Genomic DNA, 25,956 nt, shown 5'->3' on the forward strand with positions numbered 1-25,956 from the left:
CCATCTTTAATCATAGCGATGCTGTACATAGGCCATCGTACTCCTCCGATAGCGCGTGTGAAGTGAGGGTTTCCTAGACTTTTCGTGCCTGCACATTCGTTAAAAAATTGCTTAACTACGTAAACATCTACTGTACATCGCGCCAGTCTCTGATCAGGCCTACTGTGTTTAGGGATCCTGTTAAGGAAGTATAGTACCATTCACTTGCTATCAAAGCTGTAATCACAGCCCAGGCGGGATGTTAAATCACTGGTCCATCGACTATTCACTGTTAGAGTTGCACTTTTACTGACTGTAAGGAATAAACTTCTAAATATAGCCAGTATTGAATGCTCAATCAAACTGGTCATTTCTAAGTGACATGCAGGCAGATAAACCTCTCTGAGATATCAAATTTATGTACAGGGAGATTCATTACAACCAATGTGAGTGGTACTGTATGATGCCAGCAGTATAGGAAGCCTAGAGACAAAAGTAAAAGCAGCTATCTGGAATCACATAGTCTGGTTGCCTACTGATTTATTTCATTTGTAATCAGATTCATCAGCTACTGAATAAAAAAAGAAAAGGAAAGAATGTACATGTAGCTCAGAATGCTGTATCACATCGATAATCTGTGCATGTTGGGTATTGTTTTGTCAAGGAATGTGATGAACTCTATTCAACAGAGATGAGAAGTAGCTTACAGGCTCTTACAGCTTGTCTATGAGACCCTGGCAGTATTGGCCTAACAGACACTCACATGAGACTCTCATAGGCAAACGCAGGGGGGTTTCCGTCTGCCTGGAAACCCCCCTCCCCAGCCTACACCATGACCACAATAGAAATATTAATGTAATAGAATTTTACTAGTGCTGCATGTTCTTCACAGTATCACAAATGAAATAATTAGCATCACCTGGGAATCCTTTCACATGTGTCAGTCAGTAATAAATACACCTTTTACTAACTAGGAGATCGGAAAACATGCACTGTTAGGGATGTGCTGCTATAGAGCCCAATATGTACATATATGTCCAGGGCAGTGTTAGGTTACACTGCTTCTCCCCCAGACTCCTGGACTTGCTCCCATGCTCTGGAATGGTGTCCATATCTAATATAAAAACATTCAGCTCTGGCAGGATGGCCCTACTGCCGCATCTGATGGCTTACTGTGATCGGTTGTCCTGTATATGCTGGAATTATGACACACGATACACTTTGTACGACGCATATAAAAGCTGGATAAGTGGTAATTGTGCCCTCTTCATGGATGGCCACACTCACTCTAAAATCATTAATTTGGAACCCCCCCTCTAGAAATCCTGCGTTTGCCACTGGACTCTGGTCCTGACACTGTACATTTCATGAGAATGCGATTAATACAATTTTGGGGCAGATTCAAGGCTCCAACTGGTGATGTGCACATTTCGAGTCATTCCTATGGGATGTGAGCAAAATACAAACATTGTGTCCCTGCCTGGAAAACCTGCACAGTACAGTATTAAGGAGTCATATTCCTGGTTACTTCAATTTGACTTTTTAAATTTGACTTTCTAAACTAGGCTTTCAGTTCTACTGCGCACATATAAGTCAGCTCGTGTATGGGCCTTTCTGTACATTTCCTGCCCCTATTGAAATGAGTAATGAGGAGCCTCAAACATCTTAAAAGGGTCTCCAAACTTAAAAATAAGGGTTTACCAAATCCAGGCTCCATTTATCAATGACAATAAAGCAACAGTTATATATATTATCTGAATGTCGACATTAGGAATGTGATGTCGACATGTTAAAATGTTGACATTGTCAAAACTGTGAATGTCAAGTCGGCAAGTCAACAATGCAGATTTCCATAGTGCAGATGAGATACCTACCCCTAACCCTAAAATTGTCAGAAAATAGTCTGTGGACATTCTACTGTAGACATTATGTCATGTCAACATTCTATCATTGTGAACATATTGAATGTTAAGATTCAGACTGTGTCTACATTCTGAATGTCAATAATATGTTATTAATCATTAACGTATATACACTACCGTTCAAAAGTTTGGGGTCACTTAGAAATTTACTTGTTTTTGAAAAAAAAAGCACAGTTTTTTTTCAATGAAGAAAACTTTACTCAGAAATAAACTCTATATATTGTTAATGTGGTAAATAACTATACTAGCTGCAAACGTCTGGTTTTTAAAGGAATATCTAGATAGGTGTATAGAGGCCCATTTCCGGCAACCATCACTCCAGTGTTCTAATGGTACATTGTGTTTGTTATGCGTTAGAAGACTAATGGATGATTAGAAAACCCTTGAAAACTCTTGTGCAATTATGTTAGCACAGAACAGGTTTGCTCGTTAGAGAAGCTATAAAACTGGCCTTCCTTTGAGCTGGTTGAGTATCTGGATCATCACATTTGTGGGTTCGATTATACCCTCCAAATGGCCAGAAAAAGAGAACTTTCATGTGAAACTCAACAGTCTATTCTTGTTCTTAGAAATGAAGGCTATTCCATGCGAGAAATTGCCAAGAAACTGAACATTTCCTACAACGGTGTGTACTGTAAGTCGCTTGTCAACAATTTGTTTACGTACTTTGTAAGGCGCTGCGGAACACTTGTGGTGCCATATAAATGATAATAATAATAATACTACTACTACTACTCCCTTCAGAGAACAGCACAAACAAGCTCTAACCAGAGTAGAAAGAGAAGTGGGAGGCCCCGGTGCACAACTGTGCAAGAAGACAAATACATTACAGTCTCTAGTTTGAGAAATAAGATGCCTCACAAGTCCTCAAATTAAATGGTACCCATAAAACGCCAGTGTCAACGTCTACAGTGAAGAGGCGACTCTGGGATGCTGGCCTTCTAGGCAGAGTGGCAAAGAAAAAGCCATATCTGAGACTGGCCAATAAAAGGAAAAGATTAGTATGGGCAAAAGAACACAGACATTGGACAGAGGAAGAATGGAAAAAAGTGTTATGGGCAGACGAATCGAAGTTTGAGGTGTTTGGATCACACAGAAGAACATTTGTGAGACGCAGAAGAAGTGAAAAGATGCTGGAAGAGTGCCTGACGCCATCTGTCAAGCATGGTGGAGGTAATGTGATGGTCTGGGGCTGCTTTGGTGCTGGTAAAGAGGGAGATTTGTACAAGGTAAAAGGGATTTTGAATAAGGAAGGCTATCACTCCATTTTGCAACGCCATGCCATACCCTGTGGACAGAGCTTGATTGGAGCCAATTTCCACCTCCAATAAGACAATGACCCAAAGCACACCTCCAAATTATGCAAGAACTATTTAGGGAAGAAGCAGGAAGCTGGTCTTCTGTCTTTAATGGAGTGGCCAGCGCAGTCACAAGATTTCAACCCCATTGAACTGTTGTGGGAGCAACTTGACCGTATGGTATGCCCATCAAGCCAATCCAACTTGTGGGAGGTGCTTCAGGAAGCGTGGGGTGAAATTTCTTCAGATTACCTCAACAAATTAACAGCTAGAATGCCAAAGATTTGCAATGCTGTAATTGCTGCAAAAGGAGCATTCTTTGACGAAAGCAAAGTTTGAAAGACAAAAGTATTATTTCAAATAAAAATCATTATTTCCAACCTTGCCAATGTCTTGACTATATGTTCTATTCATTTTGCAGATTATTTGATAAATAAGTCAGTTTTCATGTAAAACACAAAATTGTCTGGGTGGCCCAAACTTTTGAACGGTAGTGTAATTCTGGGAAACCTTTGCACCAATTTAGGGAAAACCCACCCTGAAGCAGTACTGCTATAAGGAATGAGGTAATCAATATCTCATTTAAAGTTGTACTTCCAACAATTTCAACATCCCAAAAAGAATTCCAGAGGAGAGGATTGTTTACAGGAGTCTGACCCTACATAAACCACGACTGGTTTGTAACTTTTCCTGTTGCTAGGACCCTGATGCTTTTCCATTCCTCTGCATTTATTGTTATTATTGTTGAGCATCACTATACCCTTTTACAGGGCTATTTCTAGCAGCAATTGTTGTTATTTGCCCATTGTAGATGTTTGCTTTTTCTATTATTTTAAGCTTCACTTAGGAGTCATACACCGCTTTAGACATTTTCCAGCAAAGCACTGTTTAACTGTTGATATCATGGTTGTTTTGTGTTTTTTCCTTTTTCTTTTTTTCCCATAATTATTTTCTTTTTTAAGATGGCAGAGTCCTTGCCCCCCTGTGTGCCCCCCACTGCTGTATTTTTCCCGTGATATGGGGACACCAGTGGTTCCCCTAATGTTCAGTTGTGGTTTTCCACTATTCATATTGTATTGTTGTATCATAGCAATTCTTTATTTTATTTGCTAAACACCTGCCTGTCTTGAATACTGAAGTACATAGCTTGGAGGAGGGGAGGTGTTTGCTGGTTAAAAGCTCTAATTTCAATCAACTTTTACAATTGTGAATGTTTGTGCCCAAAACCAAGGTCAACTGGCCTTTCTCAAGATGGTTTTGGATAAATTTGATTTACTTCAGCAGGGGATCTTGATAGTTGGTAGCGATATCAATTGGGCCCTAGATTACTATTAAGATACCTTGTTGGGTTCCTCAAATGTTCCCTGCCGTACGTCAAGAAGAGTAAGCTCCAGACTCATCAGCTGTCCGATGTCTGGCGAAAACTCCACCCCTCAGAATGGGACATTACACACTATTGTAACCCCCATCAGTCATATTCCAGAATAGATTACATATTACTTGGTCAAAGACATCTCCACTTGGCTCAGGCGGCCTGGTCCAATCACGCCCCAGTGAGTCTCGACTTGTTCCTTGGATTTACTGACCCTCATTGTAGCTCTTGATGTTTTAATGAATCCTTATTAGAGGGACCTTATTGCAGATACCAAATGGAGGAGGCTATCGATGCCTATTTAGATTGTAATATAACTCCAGATGTTTCAAGCCTTACTACCAGGGAAGCTCATAAATGTGTCATTAAGGGGAAATGCATTCAATTGGGCTCCTACCTAAAGAAGCAACTGGTAGGACAGATAGACTGACTACTGCAGAAAATACAGGTCCTACAGACTACCCACAAAGCTTCCCTTTCCTCTGATGTTTATGGAGAACCAGTTAAGGCGAGAACGTTATTGAACAAACTTCTACTAGACAAAGTTAAACAATCTTTTCAGGAAATGCCGTAGTGGGCAGGGCTCTACGAGCTCAGAGCTCTCTCCTTCATCCCCTCTATTAAGGACGAGAAGGGTCGGGTCTTCCATGACACCCGTAAGATCGCTTAAACTTTTTGTATCTATTACTCCTCACTGTATAATTTACTCCTTTGGCCTACCCTGACATTACTGAGAAGCAACAAGCCATAAAGACCTATCTTACTAGAATTGGATTCCCTAGGCTTGCTGACCTTGCCAGTGAAGACTCAGAGAAGCCTTTCACTTTGCCTGAACTTGAGGAGGCTATTAAATCTACCACCTCCGGGAAGTCCTGGCCCAGATGGTTTTACCATCAACTACTATAAGGCTTTAAGAGACAAATTAACTCCTTTACTCTTGAAGGCCTTCTATAATGTTTTCTACCAAACCCCCTTCTCTCGCCAATCCCTCGAGGCCCATATTACAGTCATTCCCAAAGAAGGCAAGGATCCCTCCATTTGTCCCAGCTATCGTCCAATCTCCCTTCTCAATGTTGACGTCAAACTTCTTGCAAATAGATTGAAACATTTCCTTCCTACTCATATTGTGATCAGGTGGGGTTTGTTCCGGGTCATGAAGCTAGGGATAATACTTCCACAATTATAGCTCTCATCCACCATATATCTCATCTACAGACGCCTCAGCAATTTTACTGTTTACAGACGCCGAGAAGGAGTTCAATAGGATAGATTGGAGTTGTATGTCTGGGGTGCTGGGACACTTGGGACTGGGGCCTGATTCACTACAGATCGCAATACTGCATATCCACGCAGTTCAACTGTGATAGCAAGCCAGACCACTGCGATAGCAATGCAAACTCAACACTACATAAGGACGCCCACTCTACCATATGCACATCCATAATACTTAGCAAAGCAGTGAAACCATCGGTACTATCGAGTACCATCGGACGCATACGCACACTTGCACAAGCCCTGACCTTACTCAGAAATTGCTAACAGCCACGCATGCTATGAAATCTCAGTGGATAATTTATGCACGCCCCTGCAACTGTGTTGAAACGCACTGGCACACCTGCGTTCGCCCGACCACCCCCCCGTCACCACCCACAAACGGCACTTCCTGTCAATCACTCTGAGATATGTCTGAGTACCCTCTGTGATTACAGTCCCAATAACAGTGGCCGGCTCACGCCCACGCACTGCGATGCAGATGTATGCGCAGAACATAACAATTGGCCGACTGCATGCGTATTAGCCTCTGCGATCCAAACTGAATCAGGCCCTGGGTCCTGTTTGCTTCCTGCATATTCTAGCCCTTTACCATTCCCCCTCTGCTAGAATTAGAATCAATGGCTCCCTCTCTAACTCCTTTGGCATTAACAATGGAACAAGGCAGGGATGTCTTTTGTCCCCCCTGATTTTATCATTTGTATGGAGGCTCTGGCAAGGTCAATAAGGATGAACCCGAATATATATTGGGATTTGTGTTGCAAGGCAGTGAGTATAAATTGGCTCTCTTGCTGATGATTTATTAGCCACTATCACTAATCCTATTATTTTCTTCCAAACCCTCTAGATGAATTTAAGGCCTTTGGTGACCTCTCTAATTTCAAAGTCAACTACTCTAAGTCAGTTGCCTTGAACATCACTCCTTCCCCCTAAATGATGCTGGGCCTCAAAACTGCATTCCCTTTTACCTGGCATCGCTCTCAACTAAATTAAAGCCAGAACGTCCAAAAACCATCTAGAAGGCAACTTAATAGGCAGGATCTGCAGTAGATATAGAATCGTAGGAAGAGCATTCATTTTGAGAATACCTATCCTCCCAAACCAAGAGAAGGTCTGGACTTCCAGGACTGTAAGTCAGAGCATGTCTTCCTTACTAGAGACCTATCCCATTTATTTGAGGCTAGTTTCATCCCCCTCTTGGACAAAATATGCTCTGGCACTTTTCTTACTATGCTGGTGCCCTGGGGCGGCTTGGCTGGGGCAGTTTTTTGGGGGGTCCTGCGCTCTGGATTTGAACCTTGGTATGTTAGGGACCTACCCGAAAGAGGTTACCTGGATATGGTGGGTAGGCCCATAAGCTTGGCCATGATTATGCTAAAAACCTCTATTGATTGCAAAATTTTATTGCATTTATATATATTATTAATAATTTGGAGTTGTGCACCTGAGATTTGTCTGTTTCTGTGCCTGCAATTAGTCTCATCAGGTAGCACCTCCCATCATATATATATAGTCAGGTTGTGCAGTCCAGAAATCTTTCCCATATGTTCCATTTAATGTGCTTTACTGCACTTCTGAGGGAAATGAGACGCCCTCATTCTAGACTAGCACCCTACCTTATTGGTTTAAAAGCATGTAGTATGGTAATGTATATGCACACTGTATTAGGCACAATTCTAGGTAAGTCCTAAAAGTTATATACTGTAGTGCAACTTTGGTTCATTTTTGGGGCGTGGGTCCCCCTGGATTGCATTGGCTGATTTGTCTCAGGGCACTGCATTATAACACATTTTAACCCATCACTGTGTGTCTAATATATATGTACTTCACTTTTTTATTTTCATTCTTTATATGCAGCTGCGGCTGCTCCTAACTATCTCTTTACACTGCACTATTCTTACTATGCTGGTGCCCTGGGGCGGCTTGGCTGGGGCAGTTTTTTGGGGGGTCCTGCGCTCTGGATTTGAACCTTGGTATGTTAGGGACCTACCCGAAAGAGGTTACCTGGATATGGTGGGTAGGCCCATAAGCTTGGCCATGATTATGCTAAAAACCTCTATTGATTGCAAAATGTTATTGCATTTATATATATTATTAATAATTTGGAGCTGTGCACCTGAGATTTGTCTGTTTCTGTCCCTTTTATGATGGACCTGTTTCTGTTTCTGAAAATAGGTGTGGCTTTTTTTTTTTCTATGCAAAATTGAAGTTATACTTCCACATACAATTGTGTCCTTGCTCATCTAGCCTCAATACGATATGCAGCGCGATATGCCTGGCATGAGTGAGCCGCCCGGCCCCCTGTAACTCTGCTAACGTTGGGCATCTTTTTTTGCCGAAAATGCATCTAAGGGGCATATTCAATTAGGTACGAAAAGTCCCTTATTTTTGCATCCCGGACTTTTCGCTGACATCGCTGGTTTGTCCAATGCGAAAAAGTATTGCACTCGTCCCCGCTTATTCCCGTAGTCAATTAGAAATCAGCAAAACTGGGACCCAGCGAATTCGGACTTGGCGAAAAAGTCCTGTCAGATTTTGGGAAATCAGCCTGATACCCCCCAAAAGATGCACTGACATTGGGGATCACTATAGATACCCCAAATAGGTATTTGGGGTACTTAAATGCTCTCAATAGCTGCTAATTAGCATCAATGCAGCAGTGGTGAAGAATAGCATTTAGCAGGTTTTTTTGCAGAAAATAAGTAGTCCCAGCAAATTTGGGGTACAAGAAAATGGGTGCAAGCATATTTTAAAGTTGCTAAAGTGAAGTTTTAAAAACCGTAAAAAAAGAAAAAAATCGACCTGCCGCAAGCACCTGCAGCAATTTTAAAAACACCTGGGGCATACTTGTGGACCCCCCTGGAGTCTATTTCGCTAGTTTTTAAGTCTGTCCCCCAGCTTTGTACTATTTTGCTCCCTTTTTCAAAGTAATTTTTTGGGGTGTTAAGTATTTTTTTTTACTTTTTTACTTACGTCACCGTCGAAACTTTTCCGCAGAAACTGACTTTTCGCACCTAATTGAATATTCCCCTAAATCACAAAGTTATGCAACTAGGACGCACCAGGAGACTGTGCTTATTAATTAGATATGTGACCCTTGTATATCTTTGTGCAACTGAGTCTATAAACGGAACTTGGTGTGGGAAAATCTTGGCCGTTGCATCATAGCACTTCATATACAGATTCAGAGACTCAGTCGCACACAGATATACAAGTGTCACATATCAAATCAGTCAACACAGTCTCCTGGTGCATCCTAGTCCCATCACATTGCAACTAAGTTGCACTTTCGTCAAAAAAGCTGCAAAAAAGATGCCCAACACTAGCAAAAACTTATGGGACCAGGTGCGCAGAGATGGGCGGTTTGACACGACTGCAGCAGCAAAGACGAGGGAGGACACATCTGTATTAAAACAGGGTAGTGTACCCCATAAGCTGGAGCCACAGGCTGATGCAACTATTTTTTCCAGACCTACTGTGGTCCTCTTGCAGCCATAGCGACAAAATGAGGAAAGGGGTACGTGCATGAATAGGAGGACCAGTCACAAGTCACAATCACAGCTTGCAGTTGGTCCACCACTCACATACTCCGTCACCATCATTTGAAGATTGTTAATGCTAACCTAATTTGCCAAATCTGTATTGCAGAACAAGCAGAATCCCTGGAAAAAATGGCTGCATGTACCATCTAGGCTTGTGGCTGGAAGGCGGAGGGAGTCCCTGCACTATGACCATTTATTAGGTGGTTGACTACCTTTAATCAGCAAGTAGAAACATTTGCAGGTATTTGTGATCAATTAGTCAGATTTAGATTTGCTCACACTGCTTTTGACATTCCTTGTGTGTTAGAAGTGTTATTATTAGAGTGGTAGGTTCAGTTACCGAAGAGGCTGCTGGTCATTTATTCAAACCTTCAGGTTCTTAGATTTGGTGCACTGTCTTATGTCTACTCCTATTCCAGAGCAATGCTATTACATATAAATGCATAATTTATTTCAAGGAGTTTAAATAATTTAGCTTAGTTACAGACGTTGCTATATATACAGCACATATGTCCATTAGTGGGTTTAATTGATCTTTAAATTTCTCACCAATGACACAGAATGGCTTACGAGCAAACTTCAGCCGCCCCCTCCACCCTCTATAACGGCAGCAGCAGCCAGCGGCCCAGATCCGCACAAAGTATTCCACTCCAAAGACCACGATGGTGACGATTTCCTGTAGGATGAAAGAGAAACAGATTATGGCAAGTGTAAGACATCAAGCTCCAGCCACAAATGCTAATGGGAACATATGTTCGCTTTACAGTGTAATAGACAATGTAACAATATATCAGCTAAGATTCATACAAGTACAGTAGATGGTATTATGTGTTGTGTACTAAAGAGACAACGATAACAACAGTTCACACATACCAGTATGTACAGCGCCCCCTCTGACTTTTCCTCATACTCTCTGATAGTAGAGAAGACAGAAAGAACAAGGCAGGAGAAGACCAGCAGGAACCTATGGAACAATTAGATTAATATGTTTGTATTTGGGTTCATTGCAGTGAGAATGGAAAAGTGTCAGCACAGTGCATGAGGAGCTGTACTGTATGTCTCTCACAGTTATTGAACACAACGATGGGGAAAGGGATTGAAATACCGGAGGCTGTTTAGCTGCCGGTTCAAATCCCAACAGCGGATGCCTGACACATGAAGATCCCAACTGGGGCAGGTATGTACCCTAACCCTCCCCTGTTCCCCCCTACCCCTTCCTTAGTGGTGCCTAACCCTAACCCCCCCCCCCCCCTAGTGCCTAACCCTAACCTCCCCCCGGGGGTGCCTAACCCTAACCCCCTCTTACCGCTCCCTAAACCTAACCCTCCCGGGGGGTGCCTCACCCTAATCTCTCCCTGGGGGTGCCTAGACCTAACCTCCCCCCCAAAACCTAACTCTAACCCCGCTAGACTCCCTAATCTTAACCCCTCCACCCAAGGCTAACGCTAAGGGCACCCTGGATTTACCTTTGTTCAGGCTGGCGTCCTCGGCGTTGGGATTAACATAGGTGTCGGTATTTAGACGCCTATGTTAAATCTCTTGCTGGGATTCCGCTATATGGGGATAGAGACCGGCGCTCTCATAACTACATCCCAACATCTGTGTTATGACCCTTCTATAAATAAAATATTACCAGCGTGTTCAGTGCAGTAAAATTGCTGTAGCATTATATTCCTATTACATGTTTGCCACCATTTCCAATTGGAAAATCAACAATTCTGTGATATGACCGCACTTTTGGAAGTATAAAATCAGGAATTTATTTTACAAAAAATAGAAAAGAATGCCTAAAAAGCACAACCACAGCTTACATACACTGAACTAAAACAATTTATGATAATGCAGCCAACCAGTTTGCTAGGCACTGATGAGAACACTGAATAATGCCAATCTTTCTTACTAATCATTGTTATGCCCGAGCTCTGTCACTTATCACACATGTACTGCTGCTTCCCAACATTTACTGAAGTTGTACATAGCTTCCATCACAGGATACAGCATATCCCCAGTGGTGCTCTTCAACTTTCCACCTCATCTCTTTCGAGACAGCCTGAACCAGGTCCTAAGGAAGGAGAATACTGGATCTCCTGCCATAATGGAAGAAACTGATTGTCAATACTGAGAGAAGAATAATAAACTAAACCTCCGCTTTCCTAGGGTATAGGGTTTTGGTTTACATAAGTAAAACCTGTCCAGAGCTCAATTCATGCCAGTCAATATTATGACTTCCTATTATAATTGGATTCTGTCATAGTTGCCTCTGAATCATTACTCTGCTATTGTGTGATCCAAAATTAGCGTGTCGCAGTGACACACTTATGCTGGGCATACACTATACAATTATCTGTCAGATATCTGGCTGGTTGGAATGAAAACCTTGCAATGTATGGGAACAAATGACAATTGACCACTTGCTCACAAACACTGGAATAAAAGACAAATATGATTGTTCAATCTAACTGGTTAAATCAAACGAATATAACCAATTTGAACAATCATTTCTGTCCGTTTTCCAGTGTTTGAACCAAATGGTTGAATGTCATTTACTCCCATACATTACCAGGTTTTTATTCCAACCAGCCAGATTGGCCAGATATCTGACAATTAATTGTATAGTGTATACCCAGCATTATTTAAGTAGAGCAGCCTACAGTAGGACTCCTTTGTGTCTTAGGAAGAAACTAATTGCATCAACTCTTGGTTATTATTATATTACTCATCATTCTATACACAATGAAAAATATAACATCAGTCCTGAAACCAAGCGCTAAATGCATCATTTTAGCTGGTGGTCATTTATAAAATACACACCATTTAAAGACATGTGTTGTTCAGTTAATTATCTAGGTACTGCTATCATATAGTGGAGTGTGTGCGCCATTTTGAAATACCACTACTACTGCTATCATTCGGTGGAGTGTGTACGCCATTTTGAAATACCCCTACCCTTGTAGACTGTATCGTGATTTCAGGTCCATTTAGAGTAATAGGACCCTGGGGTTTTTCAGGCTGCCTACACACTAGGTGCACCAGAAGTGGTCCATTGTATATTTTCTCTAGCTGTCACTTGGTGGTAGACTGCATAATTGCACAGCCCATGCTCCTGCACCCAAGCACACACAGCAGAAACAGTGTGGACATGGACAGCCCATCTGCTGGCTAGCTCCAGCGGCTGCAATCTTTGTAAAGAGTTCAATGGCCTCATGGGATTTGTAGTTTATCTTTAACTGCTCAGAGTCTGAGCAGTAAAAGATAAACTACAAACCCTATATGCCATTCTTCTTCTTTCTCTGGCTGGCTGGCTGCCTCGGGCTCAGGATGGCAGGTGACTCCAGCTGATTCCCAGCGGCCCAATCTGTGTGTGACTGGATGCGTGACTAGGCAGCCAGGGCCACATAGCAGCCGCATCACCTTGCACCCACAGTAGCTACGCAGCTGTGAAAAAAACACGGTAGTAAATCAAGATTGGGCATTAACAAACAAACCAAGACGTAAATTAGCAAAGTGAGAGTTTTTAGAAGTGAAGATGTTACCCATAGCAACCAATCAGATAATAGCTATTATCTTCTAGAAGGTGCTAGTTAAATGTTAAGTAGAATCTGATTGGTTGCTATGGGCAATATCTCCACCTCTAAAACTCTCACTTTAGTAAATATACACCCAAGAGGCTAAAAAGCCTTAATTGCAAGATTACAATCTAAAACTACTTGTACCTTATACTTAATGACATACACCGATATAACACCTACAGATATGTTCTCATACACCTAGCCTCAATACGCCATGTGGCGTGAGTGAGCCGCTGCGAGTCAGGCAGAACTTGACGCGCCGAAAAGGGCAGTTTGGTGCGATTGCAGCAACAGTGTATATGGACACATCTGTACAGAGAATGTATTATTTTTAACTTAACTCAAGAAGAGAATGAAAGTTTAATGGACATTCCCAAGTGCAGAGTGTTCAGAAAATGCACAAATGTGTGTGTGTGTGTGGGGGGGGGGGGGGGGGGGGGGGGTTAATTACCTCTGTTCCCAGGGGGATCTCAAATTTAGTGAGGAGTGCTATATTCAGTCAATACCTTGAGTTCAGCAATTTCCTGTGGTCTTTCTACATACCTCAGCTTAGTACATCAGTATTGGTCCCCTGAGTGATGCGTACCCTTTATAAGCCTTTACCCTGTTTTCATGATCCAGAGGAAAGGAAAGGGCAAAGCATATTTATAACTCATTACAAATTTCCTGGGAATTTCAAAGAGAAAAAAAATAATCACATCTCGTTATCCAGAGCTCAGATAATTGGATAATGAAAAAGGAAATTAATCTGCGGTTTTAGAAAACACAATTTGTAAATCTGTTTTCTGTGAACAAGCAGTTTTAGCCACAAGAAGCAGAGTCTGCTTTGAACGGTACAGATATACTTTTAATGATTATGACAGAAAATGATTTGATTATGATGCAGGGTCCAGACTGTATAGAGCCCAGAACTAACCCATCCACCTACCTTGATGAAATCAGGGCTGCCTTCAGGAGGTACAGCAGTACTAAAGTAGCGTGATCACAGGGGGCCTTGGAGAGTGATAAAGTACCAACCAATTAGCTCCTGTCAGTTTACAGGCTGTGTTTGAAAAATGACAGCTCATTGGTTGGTACTTTATCACTCTCTACAGCTTAGTACATCTCCCCATGTCTACATTCTGACTGTCAACATTTTGTACCACTTCCATAATTTAATTTATTTAAGGTATATAGCATCACATTACAGAATACGAATTATCTGGGAAACCTTAAATATGTGGCATAACTTTTCAGTTGGACATTTTTAAACAGACTTTGGACTTTGGGTGCGAGTTGGAAAAACAATCAGTAGCCTTAGGGTGGTATCCAATTAGCCCCGAACATAGTTCGGGCGCTAATGGATAGCCGCGATAGACGAAAAAGGGGGAATAATAGGATAATTCTCCCGAAAACACATAGGACCCGCGTTAAGCTCGCGGACCTATGAGTTTTCGCCATTTAGGTGGTGAAAAAACAGCCCTTTTTGTGGATTACTTTTCGGGACATATTCACGATAGTGCCGGCATCGGTCGGCACTTTTCGGCTAATAGGATAGCCCAGCCGTGATCAATTAGCAGCGCTACTTTAGAACTAATTGGATACCCCCCTATATATCTGTGATTGCAACTTCTGGTTGATCCTTCAATCTAATCATAGGTCAGGTTACAATGATTTTCATCTATGCCATTGGAGCTCATACTATTTTGATTTTATATTCTGTACTACTTGAGGATGTGAATACATTTTGGAAGTTAGAAGAGTTCGCCTCTTTATTTTCCATATGGTCCACACACCTCGAGCGACCTTGGAGGGAAAATTAAAGTCTGATGTGATCCAATAGATGTCTTTAAAGAAACTGTTATATGTTTACACAGATACTGATTATTGTGAGTGAGGTATGTGTACCATATCATCCCCTTTCTAGTGTACACATGTGGTGGAAGTGAGGATTTGAGAAAATAAACCTTTATGGGCACAGCACAATTCTACCTCCTGTGAGTTGGGGTACGCTGCTAGTCTGTGGGATATCACATGAATTATGTGCATCTTATATGATACGAACATAACATGGTCCTGAAACATACTACACCATAAATGTTCTTTTGATTTTTCCTATATTCTATGTCCGTGGAGCGACGTTACTTAAAGAGGTCAATCAAAGGAAAGGGGCCGTCTTTGCCCACTGGGACCAAAAGGAGGATTAATTCTGTTGGGATCCTAAAAGGAGTGGGTATACTATGATCCTACCTTAAGGAACTTGATGTATTGTGGTGGAATTATTAGACCATTATTTATAGTTGTTCATATATTTTATTTTGTCCAGCACCATCTCGCGTTCAGTATCTAAGATTACCGTTGTTTTTCACAGCATCGTTCTCAGTAACCATTGATGGCTATGGGGATCCGGCAGTGCCCTTCCGGCTCGAGTGAAGCCTTCCAGGCACAGCCGGGTCCCCATGTCATGCACATTCGCAGACGGACTGTCGCGCATGCGCATTACACAGGGGCTCGTTGCTGGCAGCGTGAGGTTGCCAGCAGCCGAGCGGAAGGACCTCGCAGACAAAGAGGATTTCGCTGGACCTCACCAGAGGGGTAAGTATTGAGAAATACCAGTGGCATTTTCGTTTGTATCACAGTGATACTAAATGAAAAATGCCGCTGGTATTTACGTTTGTTAATAAATGGGGCCCTTTGAATTAGGCCCTTTGATCACTGTGAGATATGTAGTTAGTGAGGAGAACCTTGCTGATGTATTCATCAAAATTTGAAATCACATGTACTGAATACCTTTCTACGGAAATGTGAGTTGGTATGAAATGTATTTGAAATGTTGATGTATTATGTTTATTCATAAACCTCTTATGTAAAAATGTGGTATGCCTTGTGTTGTAAGTGTAACCTAGAGCGAGGGGAGTGTTAGGAAAGAATGCCCTGCACTGTCTCTATCCAGGCACTAGGACCCCCAGATTGCCGAAAGCGCAACTTCCACACCTTTGTGCTACTACGCATGTGTGGACTGTCCACGCGTCTTCAGCTCTGTCCTCCATGCTGGAAGGATGTGCCCTTTAGAGTCTCCAGACAATACCTCACAGTAGAGATGGCAATACGCAGGCCACACACCCCTGATAGTCCCACTGCACCCCCACCGCTGTACTGCTGCATTTACATACTCCACTGTCACCACTGTATGCAAAAGGACCCCTACCCGGATCTTGGTCACACTGAGAGCGGCCCGGTGTGGTGCCAAGCATCCCAGGCAACCAGGGCCGGATTAAGGCTTGTAGGGGCCCCGGGGCAACTAAGTTGTGGGGCCCCCTCCAAGCCACATGGCGCCGGGCCTGTTCCTACACCCCACAGCCCCTGTACCCACCCAGCGACGGTGCATACTAATCCCCCCCATCCCCAGCAGCCACACGGCGCCTGTGCCTACTTACTAATGCCCCCCCCCAGTCACACGGCATCTGTGCCTACTAATGTTGCCCCACTCCCCGCAGCCACACGGCGCCTGTCCCGCTCCACCCCTCCAACACTTCTCTTACCTGATGTATCCCGGCAGAGCGGCTCCTGGGTTCCCTCGTCAGCGTCACGGACATGTGTCACATGACGCTGATGAGGAGACTCGGGAGCCGCTCAGAGTCTGTGTTGGATGCACTGCATGTATTAGAACAGCCGCGGCTTCTGTGCCCGGCCCCCATCCGGGAACAGGTGCCGCTGGACACCTGTTCTCGGCAGGGTCACATCGACCCTGTGTGGGGGCCCCTCTATATGTGGGGGCCCCAGGACGACCGCCCCTGTCGCCCTCCCCTTAATCCGGCCCTGCAGGCAGCGCTAGAAGTCGTGGGAGGCAGAAGAGCCGCTGCTGGGGGTGCTGAACTCTGCTTGCCTATAATTAACACTACAAAGAACTGTACTTATTACAACTGCAAAGGACTGTGCACAATGCTTACTTGCCCCTTCATTGCTGGACTGTGCTTACTCTAAACTGAAAAGTGCAAAGAACTGAATACAATGAATATTTCTTAGCTGTCATCTGACTTCTTCCTGAACTAAAATTTTGTGAGAATTTGTTATCGTTTTGCAAATATTGTATCAAATCCCTGTTACAGAAAGTGGAATGGCGATAATGTGTTCCTGTAACGTGTCAATTGTTTCTTTCTTTATAATAGCATTGTACCTGATTATACAGGTCTGTCATTGTGTCTGATAAATAGGGGAACACATCACTATCCTGCTTGCCTCTCTGATGTGATATGTTCAGAATCCCGAGACCTATCAGAATACCGGCGCCGGGATCCCGAAGGTTAGCAGCAGGGTTAGGGGAGAGTTAGCGATAGGGTTAGGCACTAGACTGAGGGTTAGGTTTAGGGTGCGGGGAGCGGAAGGTTAGGTATAGGCACTAGGGGTGTGAGGTTACGAATACATTCGGATACAATCAAACTTTTTAATATTCCTTATACTGTATGTGTAATCCATGTACAGGCAAGTACAATTTTCTAAACTCTTTTGAAAAATATCTGCCTCATTTTGCATTTGGTTGCGATATTATGCAAGTTTTACCAACAAAATCTGGCCCAACCATACAATGCAATTGTCCGCTGCCCTCCCAGTTAGTTATAGACTATAAATTGTACAACATATGTATTTACAATTACATGGCAAAATGGCATTGCATAGAATGGCGAAGAAAAAGTGGGATCATAAAAAATAATACCTGCAATGATGCTCACCTCTTTTCAGTATTAACCTGACATCCCTCTGTATCTCAGTTAGGGGAGATTCTTAGTTGGATGCTGGGAAACTATTGAGTGCAAGAGTCTTATGTTTTTGCTCTGCTCATGCATTGGGGGTGCACTTCGCATGCGTCCCGATGGTTGCCGGAGATCCATGTAATTTCGATGGGCATTTCTGGGTGGTAACTACGGGGTGGAAAGGAGGGGTGGCTAACAGGCAGGGGTGTTGTATCAATTCCACAGGTGGCCATGGATCCTGGGACATTCTGCGCCTGCCATGACAGCTGTAGCACCTCCCACTTTTTTAAACCATATGGTATTCGATGCAGATCAAAAAGCTGTACTCATTCAAAAGTAGATAAGCAAGCATTCCAACCACAGTGACATCACTATACTTGCCATTATGCTTAAATCAACCAATTCACAGTGCATCCTCCAAAGGAAGTCTACCCTCACTTGCTGTACAGACTAGAGACCATAACATTTTATATTATTTGCCAAGTTATGTTTTTAATGTACAAAAATCACGTTACAGGGGATTTTCCTAGCATTTGTAAAGATATCACCAATTCGACGATGACGGAGAGTTAGGGAAGTATGACAACATTGGGGAAAAGGATAGTTCCTGCTGAAAGGTTTAAGGAAAAGACCACTTATAACAGAATTTATTTTTACATACAGTAGTAGGAAGCTGATGAGACTGGTTCATGCCTCAGTAACTTCACTAGCAATGTGATTACCCTGGCACATTGGTTCAACCAAGAAAATGGCTCATCTCAGTGTTATGTGAGGCACGAGTCTGCTTTAAGCATGTCAAGTAGCCATAAATTATTTTCTAAGGAAGCTGTAGTCACATGTAAGATCACTACCTTACTTAATAAAGTCTTGCCAATATGAAAAAAAAAACAGACACAAACCAGATTATGTTGCAAAATTACAGATATTTGTGCAATAGAAACAAGAGTGTTACACAAAACACAAATGCCAAATCAGCTGCAATTAAACCGCAATTCATTTACTTACAGCTTTTAAGAAAGAAACTGGATCCACCGGCATCAGGAGGAAGCCGGATCCAGTCCTATTTCTGCTGACTTTCCTCTTTCTCTGGCACATAATAATCAACCCTAGGTGTTAACACATTCACTGCTTGGACGGAGCTACAGTTAGCAGAGAAATGCCTTTAAGATCCACCAATAGTGTTTAATGGGCCTGATTCATCATGGATCGCAATTGCAACCGTGTACGCAGATCGGTCAACGGTGCGTACTGTGCCTGCACCGCAGCACTTGGGGGTAGTGACGGGGGAGTGGTTGGAGAAACGCAGGCGTGCCAGTCCGTTTGAATGCTGGTACGTTGGTGTGCATAAATTAGCCACTGCGACAGCATACACAGTGTACTCACTGCGTGCAACGAGGTTAGCAATTTCTGAGTAAGGTCAGACCTGTTGCAATTGTGCATGAGGGGCCAATGTTACTCGATGTTCCCGATGTATACTCAGGATTGCAAGGTATTACGGATGTGTGAAAGCTGTAGTGGGCGTCTCTATGCTGGCTTTGGGCGTCTCTATACTAGCTTAGCGATTACAGACATTAGCATATTTTCGCAGCATACCTGCGTGTGTAATCGCAGCTGCGATCCCAATAGCGATCCGTAGTGAATTAGGACCAATGGCCCTGATTCAGACCCACTCGCAAGCGGGCGCACGTACGTTAGGCGTACGTACAAAAATATTTAAATTCAATGGCTCGCTCGTATTTTCGTTCGCATCTAAAATTCCTCCCTAAACTCTGACGACCCCTCCTCTAACTAACGAGCGTATGAAATAGCGAGCGTACATCCCCGAAATGGCTTGAAAGGAACGCACGCACAAGTATAAACAGGAAGTGGCCTTGTCAGATGTCGATTACCTGCTCCTTTATTCTGCCTACCTCCCTCAATCGTATCATGCCAATCAATGTATCAATTAGCTTAATTGTTTTTTTTTTTTTAACACAATGCAAGAAACTTTACTCTTGTCCGTGTTTGTGTTTACCCGCAGAATACGTACGGATGAAACATTCGCTTTTATTGTTCAAAAAACATGTGAACCACAATTAAACAATTGTTCTATTGCTGTGGATCCCCGCATATTTCCCTGGGTTCATTTCTTTATTTAAATTTGCTTACGCATGTCACTGCAACAAGCCTATCATAACTCTCCAGAGATTTCTGGCCCTGTCGAACACATGACTCATACACTAACCAATAAAATTGCTCCTGTTAATTTCCAAAATACATTAGCCAATCAGAAAATTTTTACACACTTTATCAAAAATGATTTTTAAGAAAAACACCATTGCCATCATGAGAGCCTCCGCATTCACCAGGCGCGAGCTGCTGGTGCTTACGGAGGTCATGGATCGCCGGATCACCAGCCAACCTCAACCCATCACCAACCGGCAGAAGCGCTCCGCGTATGCGGAGGCACGGTCCCGCCTGCGGTCCTTCGGCTCACGCCGCAACATCGGGCAGCTGGAGCGCAGGTGGTCCGACCTGCAACGGCGAACGCCCCGCTTGCTGGCATGCTTTCGCATGCAGATCCTGGAAAGTAAGTGTTATGTATTGTGGTTTTAATGTTTGTGTTTGTGGGGCAAACTGCGTGTGCATGTTTTCCTGTCTGTCCTATTTATTATTTGTACTCATATCTGCGTGTGCATGTTTTCCTGTCTGTCCTATTTATTATTTGTACTCATATCTGCGTGTGCATGTTTTCCTGTCTGTCCTATTTATTATTTGTACTCATATCTGCGTGTGCATGTTTTCCTGTCTGTCCTATTTATTATTTGTACTCATATCTGCGTGTGCATGTTTTCCTTTCTGTCCTATTTATTATTTGTACTCATATCTGCGTGTGCATGTTTTCCTGTCTGTCCTATTTATTATTTGTACTCATATCTGCGTGTGCATGTTTTCCTGTCTGTCCTATTTATTATTTGTACTCATATCTGCGTGTGCATGTTTTCCCTCTATTTCTGATTTATTCATTCTACTCCTATTTGGCTTATTTTTTGGGTTGTTTTTTTTTTTAGTTTTGGTCCCCGGATTTGTCCATAAACTAACCGCAATTTCTTTGACATATTTTAGGGGGACAGCCAAGACTCCGCCGTCACCGTCCGTCCAGACGGCGTTCCCGGCCACTATCCCCAACCCCCAGCCAACACTCCACCCCAAATCTTTCCCCTATTCCCCACTCCTCCCCATCCTTCCCAGACCCTCTCCCGGAAATGTCGGGCCTCCTTCCCCTCCGTCCCACTTCCCCCTCTCCTCCACCCACCCCTCTTCCAATTACCCCCTCCCCGGAGTCCATCATAACTCCTCCCCATTCTTTGGGGAATGACGGATCCTCCGAAGAGGATCATGGAGGCATTTCCGGAGCTCCCGTTTTGGCTCCCGGTATGTTTTTATTTTGTTTTTTTTTCAAGCACAAACTGTTTGTATGTAATCATGTGTCGTGCCTTTCTTCGTGTTTTTGTGGCTTGACTTTTGGTGATTTTGCAGTTTGCCTTTACCTCTTCCTGGTGATTTCAACATACACATATCACACCTGTGGGAATTTGTACATAGGCCTTGTATTTTTGGCAGCACCCCCTTTTTTTTTTTTTTTTTAGGTTTAGGAGTGATTTCGTTGTGTTTTTGTTTTTTTAATGTGGATTCCCTATTGTTGTATTAACCCACACACTTTTCTCACCCACAGAGGAACAGAGGCGTCGGCAAGAGGTGGCGGATTGTGTTGGCCAGATGCGCCAACATGTAATTGGCATTCTGGTGGCCCTCGACCGGCTGTCTGGCCTCCTTCGCCAGTAGTTTTTTTATTTTTGTTAACGTTTCAAAATAAATTTATTCAGACAAATATACGTTCTGGCTCATTTTTTAAATCCAAAACCAAGATAGTTTAGCATGACATAAGTAGACTGTTCCTGCAAGGATTTCCCTTTTTTAAAAGTTAGATTGTGTTTTGTCTTTGTATGTCAAACAGACACAAGAAACACATAACAGTAACAATGTCATTTCCCTTTTTGGGTGTAGTGTCAATTACATATTTCTACATTTTACAGGTTCCTAGTTGGTGCGCAAGCTGCTTAGGCCAATCTTACAAATCCCAAGGTTGGGCCAGGCTTCCTTTTGGTGTGGGTTGGGAAGCTGAAAAGATATTTCAGTTTAGCTCAACTGGCGTCAGTACTGGATTACCCCTTAGTCAAATGTAACTTGTGTTAACCTGGTTACACTTGCTGTTAACGTCCCAAAAAAGGAAGACCATTTCACTCTCCAAACATTTATTCACAACATAACAGAGAAAACAAAGTGGTCACTCCCAAAAAAAGAACACAGTGATAAATTCAAATACAACACATACCAAGAAATAATTAAATAAAAACAAAAAATCAAGAACTGGTTGACGAAGGACCATGCCAACATGATTCCACAAACATGGCGTTGCGATATGGGTTCCAGAATATATGCCCAAAAGGACCAGATCCAGGTTTGGTAAGGGTAGCAGGAAGTAGTGAGCGTTGGAGTGCCAAAGATTATGTGAACAAACAGAAGATGGTGAGAAAAAAAACACAAAATTAGATGTTCGCAAACAAACACAAACACATTAGGTATAAACACTGTAGTTTTGTTACAACTTACCTAAAAAATCTGGCCACCACATCATCGCGTATGGCCCCCCCACATACTGACCTCCGACCAACCTCGGGGGGGCCATCCTCAGGTAAGGCATCCTCTGGCTGCATTGGGACACCACTCCTTATGGCAATGTTGTGAAATATCCCACACAGGACCACAATTTTTGACACCATATCCGGCACATACATGAGCTCGCCACCAGAGCGGTGGAGGCATCTGAATCGGCCTTTTAAAAGGCCGATACAGCGCTCCACCACTTGCCTGGTGGCTGTAAGTGCGGAATTATACGCACTTTGTGGCCCTGGTGAGGGAGCCAAATAAGGAGTGAGCAGCCAGGACATGCAAGGGTATCCACTGTCTCCTGTGAAAAAAAATAGACAACATCAGGAACACTGTGTATCAAGCTTAACATTGTTATGTACTAAAGGTCTCCACTTACCCAGAAGCCACGCATCACCAGCTTGTAGGTTGGTTAATTTCTGCCATATCCCTGATTGCCGGATGACGAAGGAGTCATGAGCACTTCCTGGTAATTTAGCATTCAGGGACAGGATCTGGAGGGAGGCATCACATACCACCATTACATTCAGGGAGTGATAGTGTTTACGGTTTCTAAATATTGCCTCCAGCCGTGCTGGAGGCTGAAGTGGTATGTGAGTACCATCCACAACCCCTATGATGTGTGGGAAGCCAGCTATTTGGTAAAAATTGGCCTTGGCCACACTAAGGGCACCCATATCCAAAGGCATTTTAATAAAATGATGGAGGTGCTTGAAAAGTGCCTCCATCACTGCCCTCAGGATCCGGGAAAAGGAGGATTGGGAGATGCCCGCCACTATTCCCACCGTTGTTTGAAACGATCCTGAGGCACAGAAATGTAACACCGCCATAAATTGCGTCAGTGGTGGTATTGCTGTTGGACTGTCAATTTGCCGCTCAAGATCACTTTCTATTAATGAGAGAGTGTCTATGATGATTTTGGGAGGTAGACGGTAGCGTCTTAAAACCTCATCATCGGGCATTCCAAAAAGGGTGACACGTGTTCGAAATATCTGGGGCCTTGCATGCCTACGATGCCTACGCCTGGGATGAGTTTGAGGTTGGTCGTCTTCCGGGAGCAGGGACAGAACAATTCGCCCCAGATCTACCTGAAATTCAAAGTTTACAATGTAAGGCTTTTGAGCCACCCCAAAAGTAACATAAAACAACTTAGCTTTATGATACCATCCATAGCTGCTTACATGCCGGGGTATTGTCATGATACGTATAAACTGTAAAAAAGCCAAAAATGAGACATCAAAAATTTAGAGGGTGATTTTATGTTTGTCAAATTGGTGCAAGCCAACACATAAAATAGGCGAAACACACATTTGGCCATCGATGAAAACGACATTGCACACCGTACGTCAAATAGGGGTCAAATGGACCCCAAAAATGGAAAAGGGAAAAGCAAAACTGGTTTACATGATGAATAAGCCTCGAAAAATGCGTTAATTATTTCGCAAATGCAAGTCACTACACCAACAGTCAAAAATGCGTTAATTAGTTCGCAAATGCAAGTCACTACACCAACAGTCAAAAATGCGTTAATTAGTTCGCAAATGCAAGTCACTACACCAACAGTCAAAAATGCGTTAATTAGTTCGCAAATGCAAGTCACTACACCAACAGTCAAAAATGCGTTAATTAGTTCGCAAATGCAAGAAAAATAATGGACTTACCAAAATCGAATATATAAGATTTCCCTCAAAAAGGTCTTTGGGTCCGAAAGCCAAAACAAACTAAAATAGATGAAATTAGTGTTAAAAAAAATATATAAAACAAAAAACCAGAAGTAGACACCAATTGGCCACAAATTAGACTGCACAAAACTTACCAAATCAGGAAACGATGGCAAAAAATAAACCAAAAAAATGCGAACGGAAAACCAAACCAACTGTAGCAAACCCAAAAAAATACAAACACCGCCAAATCCTCCAACCGCAAACAACCAAATCCAACCAACTTAACCGCCAACAATCCAACAACGCAACCTCGACTCCACACACACCAAGCCATAAATAGTGTTTATTTTCCCGCACAAATTAAGGATGAATCATAGGGACGCACAATCAATGATGCGGCCGCAAACTAAGGACGCATGTATAAATACGTCACGAAATCACATTTAATTTCTGGTTGATTTCATTCTGGAAGCAGAGACATGGCTTCAGACCAGGGAAACAATGGCCAAAATTCCGGCGGTAAGGCCTTCATGCATTTTGTCTCAATGATTCTTTTAAAACATAATATTGTGCAAGTTGTGAAGTGGCTAAATCTGCATATTTACCCAAATAGGTGAGGAGGATGACATGGAAGAGACTGCTGGCCCCAGTCAACCCGCCAAAGCTGCCAAAAAAAAAAGGCAGCCACATTTCACAAGCAAGGAGATGGAGGTTTTGATCCAGAAGTGCGTTGACATCCTGCCCCAGGCAGCCAGGAATATGAGCCAAAGCCAGAAGTGGAGAATGTGGGAGGAGGTCGCCGTTGCTGTCAATAGGGTGGGTGATTATGTCCGTCTAGCCCGGGATGTCAAACGGCGGTAAGTAAACACTTTCCCATCCTATAAACAAACCCCATTGTAAAAAAAAGGATAATGGTTCCAATTTCATTCCACAGATGGGCAGACTTCAAATATCGTCTCAAGCAAAAACTTGCCGACAGGGCTAGGCATGCAAGGGGGACAGGTGGGGGTCCCACCCCTGTGTCATTGGAGTTGACAGACTTAGAAGAGCTGGCACAGGGGTGTGTGCAGGCTGTGGAGGTGTTTGGCGTGTCCAACATGGATACGGACATGCCAGACTTTGCGGCTCCTCATGTTGGCCAAGGTAAGTCTTGTGATGTCACCAACTCTGAAATGCTATTGTGCCAATATGTAGATTCTAATGTGAGTCTTTTCGCATTTTTCCTAACAGAGACAGAGGCGGATGAGTCTGCTCCAGAGGGGAGCCTTGGCCGCAGAATTTCTGCTGGCTCTGCAGGGGAGGAACCAGTACATCCGGCTGAGGACCCTGCAGAAGCCAGTCCAGGGCGTGCCCCCTCGCAGGCAGTGGGCCTCCTCACAGAACTCAATTTTAAATCGGATTTCCATACGGAGATTCTGCAGAGGATGGACGCCAGTCTGATACGGGTGGCTGAGGCCCTGGAGCAAAATGCTGCGGCCAACGTGACCATTGCTCAGGCCCTGGCGGAAAATACCAGGGCCAACATCCGCATCGCCGATGCCCTGGAGCAGCTCGTTCGCCAGCACATGGTGGAGCCGACCTCCCTTCCTGCCGGAACATCCGGATCCTCCACCTCTGGCACAACATCAGCCAATCCTCCAAATGTGCCTAGCCCTGTGCCTAGTCCAGAGGCCACAACATCTGCCTCTGGACAGGCCAGCCCGATGGCATCCCGGACCCGGTCTGGCGCCCACCCTCACCCAGCCAAACGGCCGAGAAAACGGTGACAGCAATGGCGACTTTTCCCACACTCCTTCTGTGCTTGGCTCATATTCCTTTCTGGTCAAAACTTCCCTCTCCTTTCTTGTGAAATGTTTTTAATTTTGGTATTTACGTTTATGTTACCAGTTATGGCTTTT

General features: G+C 43.4%; 1 protein-coding gene across 1 annotated transcript in view; it reads right to left on the bottom strand.

Moving 5' to 3' along the window:
* Window positions 1-25,956, bottom strand: part of KCNQ2 (potassium voltage-gated channel subfamily Q member 2) — a 136,039-nt gene that overhangs the window by 88,439 nt on the left and 21,644 nt on the right. The window contains 2 exon segments of the mRNA XM_088442846.1: window positions 9,935-10,061; window positions 10,259-10,349. Coding sequence (XP_088298972.1) covers window positions 9,935-10,061; window positions 10,259-10,349 — 218 coding nt within the window.

This window comes from Taudactylus pleione, unplaced genomic scaffold (genome assembly GCF_031769625.1).
Source record: "Taudactylus pleione unplaced genomic scaffold, aTauple2 ptg000018l, whole genome shotgun sequence".
In the NCBI taxonomy this organism is placed as follows: Eukaryota; Metazoa; Chordata; class Amphibia; order Anura; family Myobatrachidae; genus Taudactylus; species Taudactylus pleione.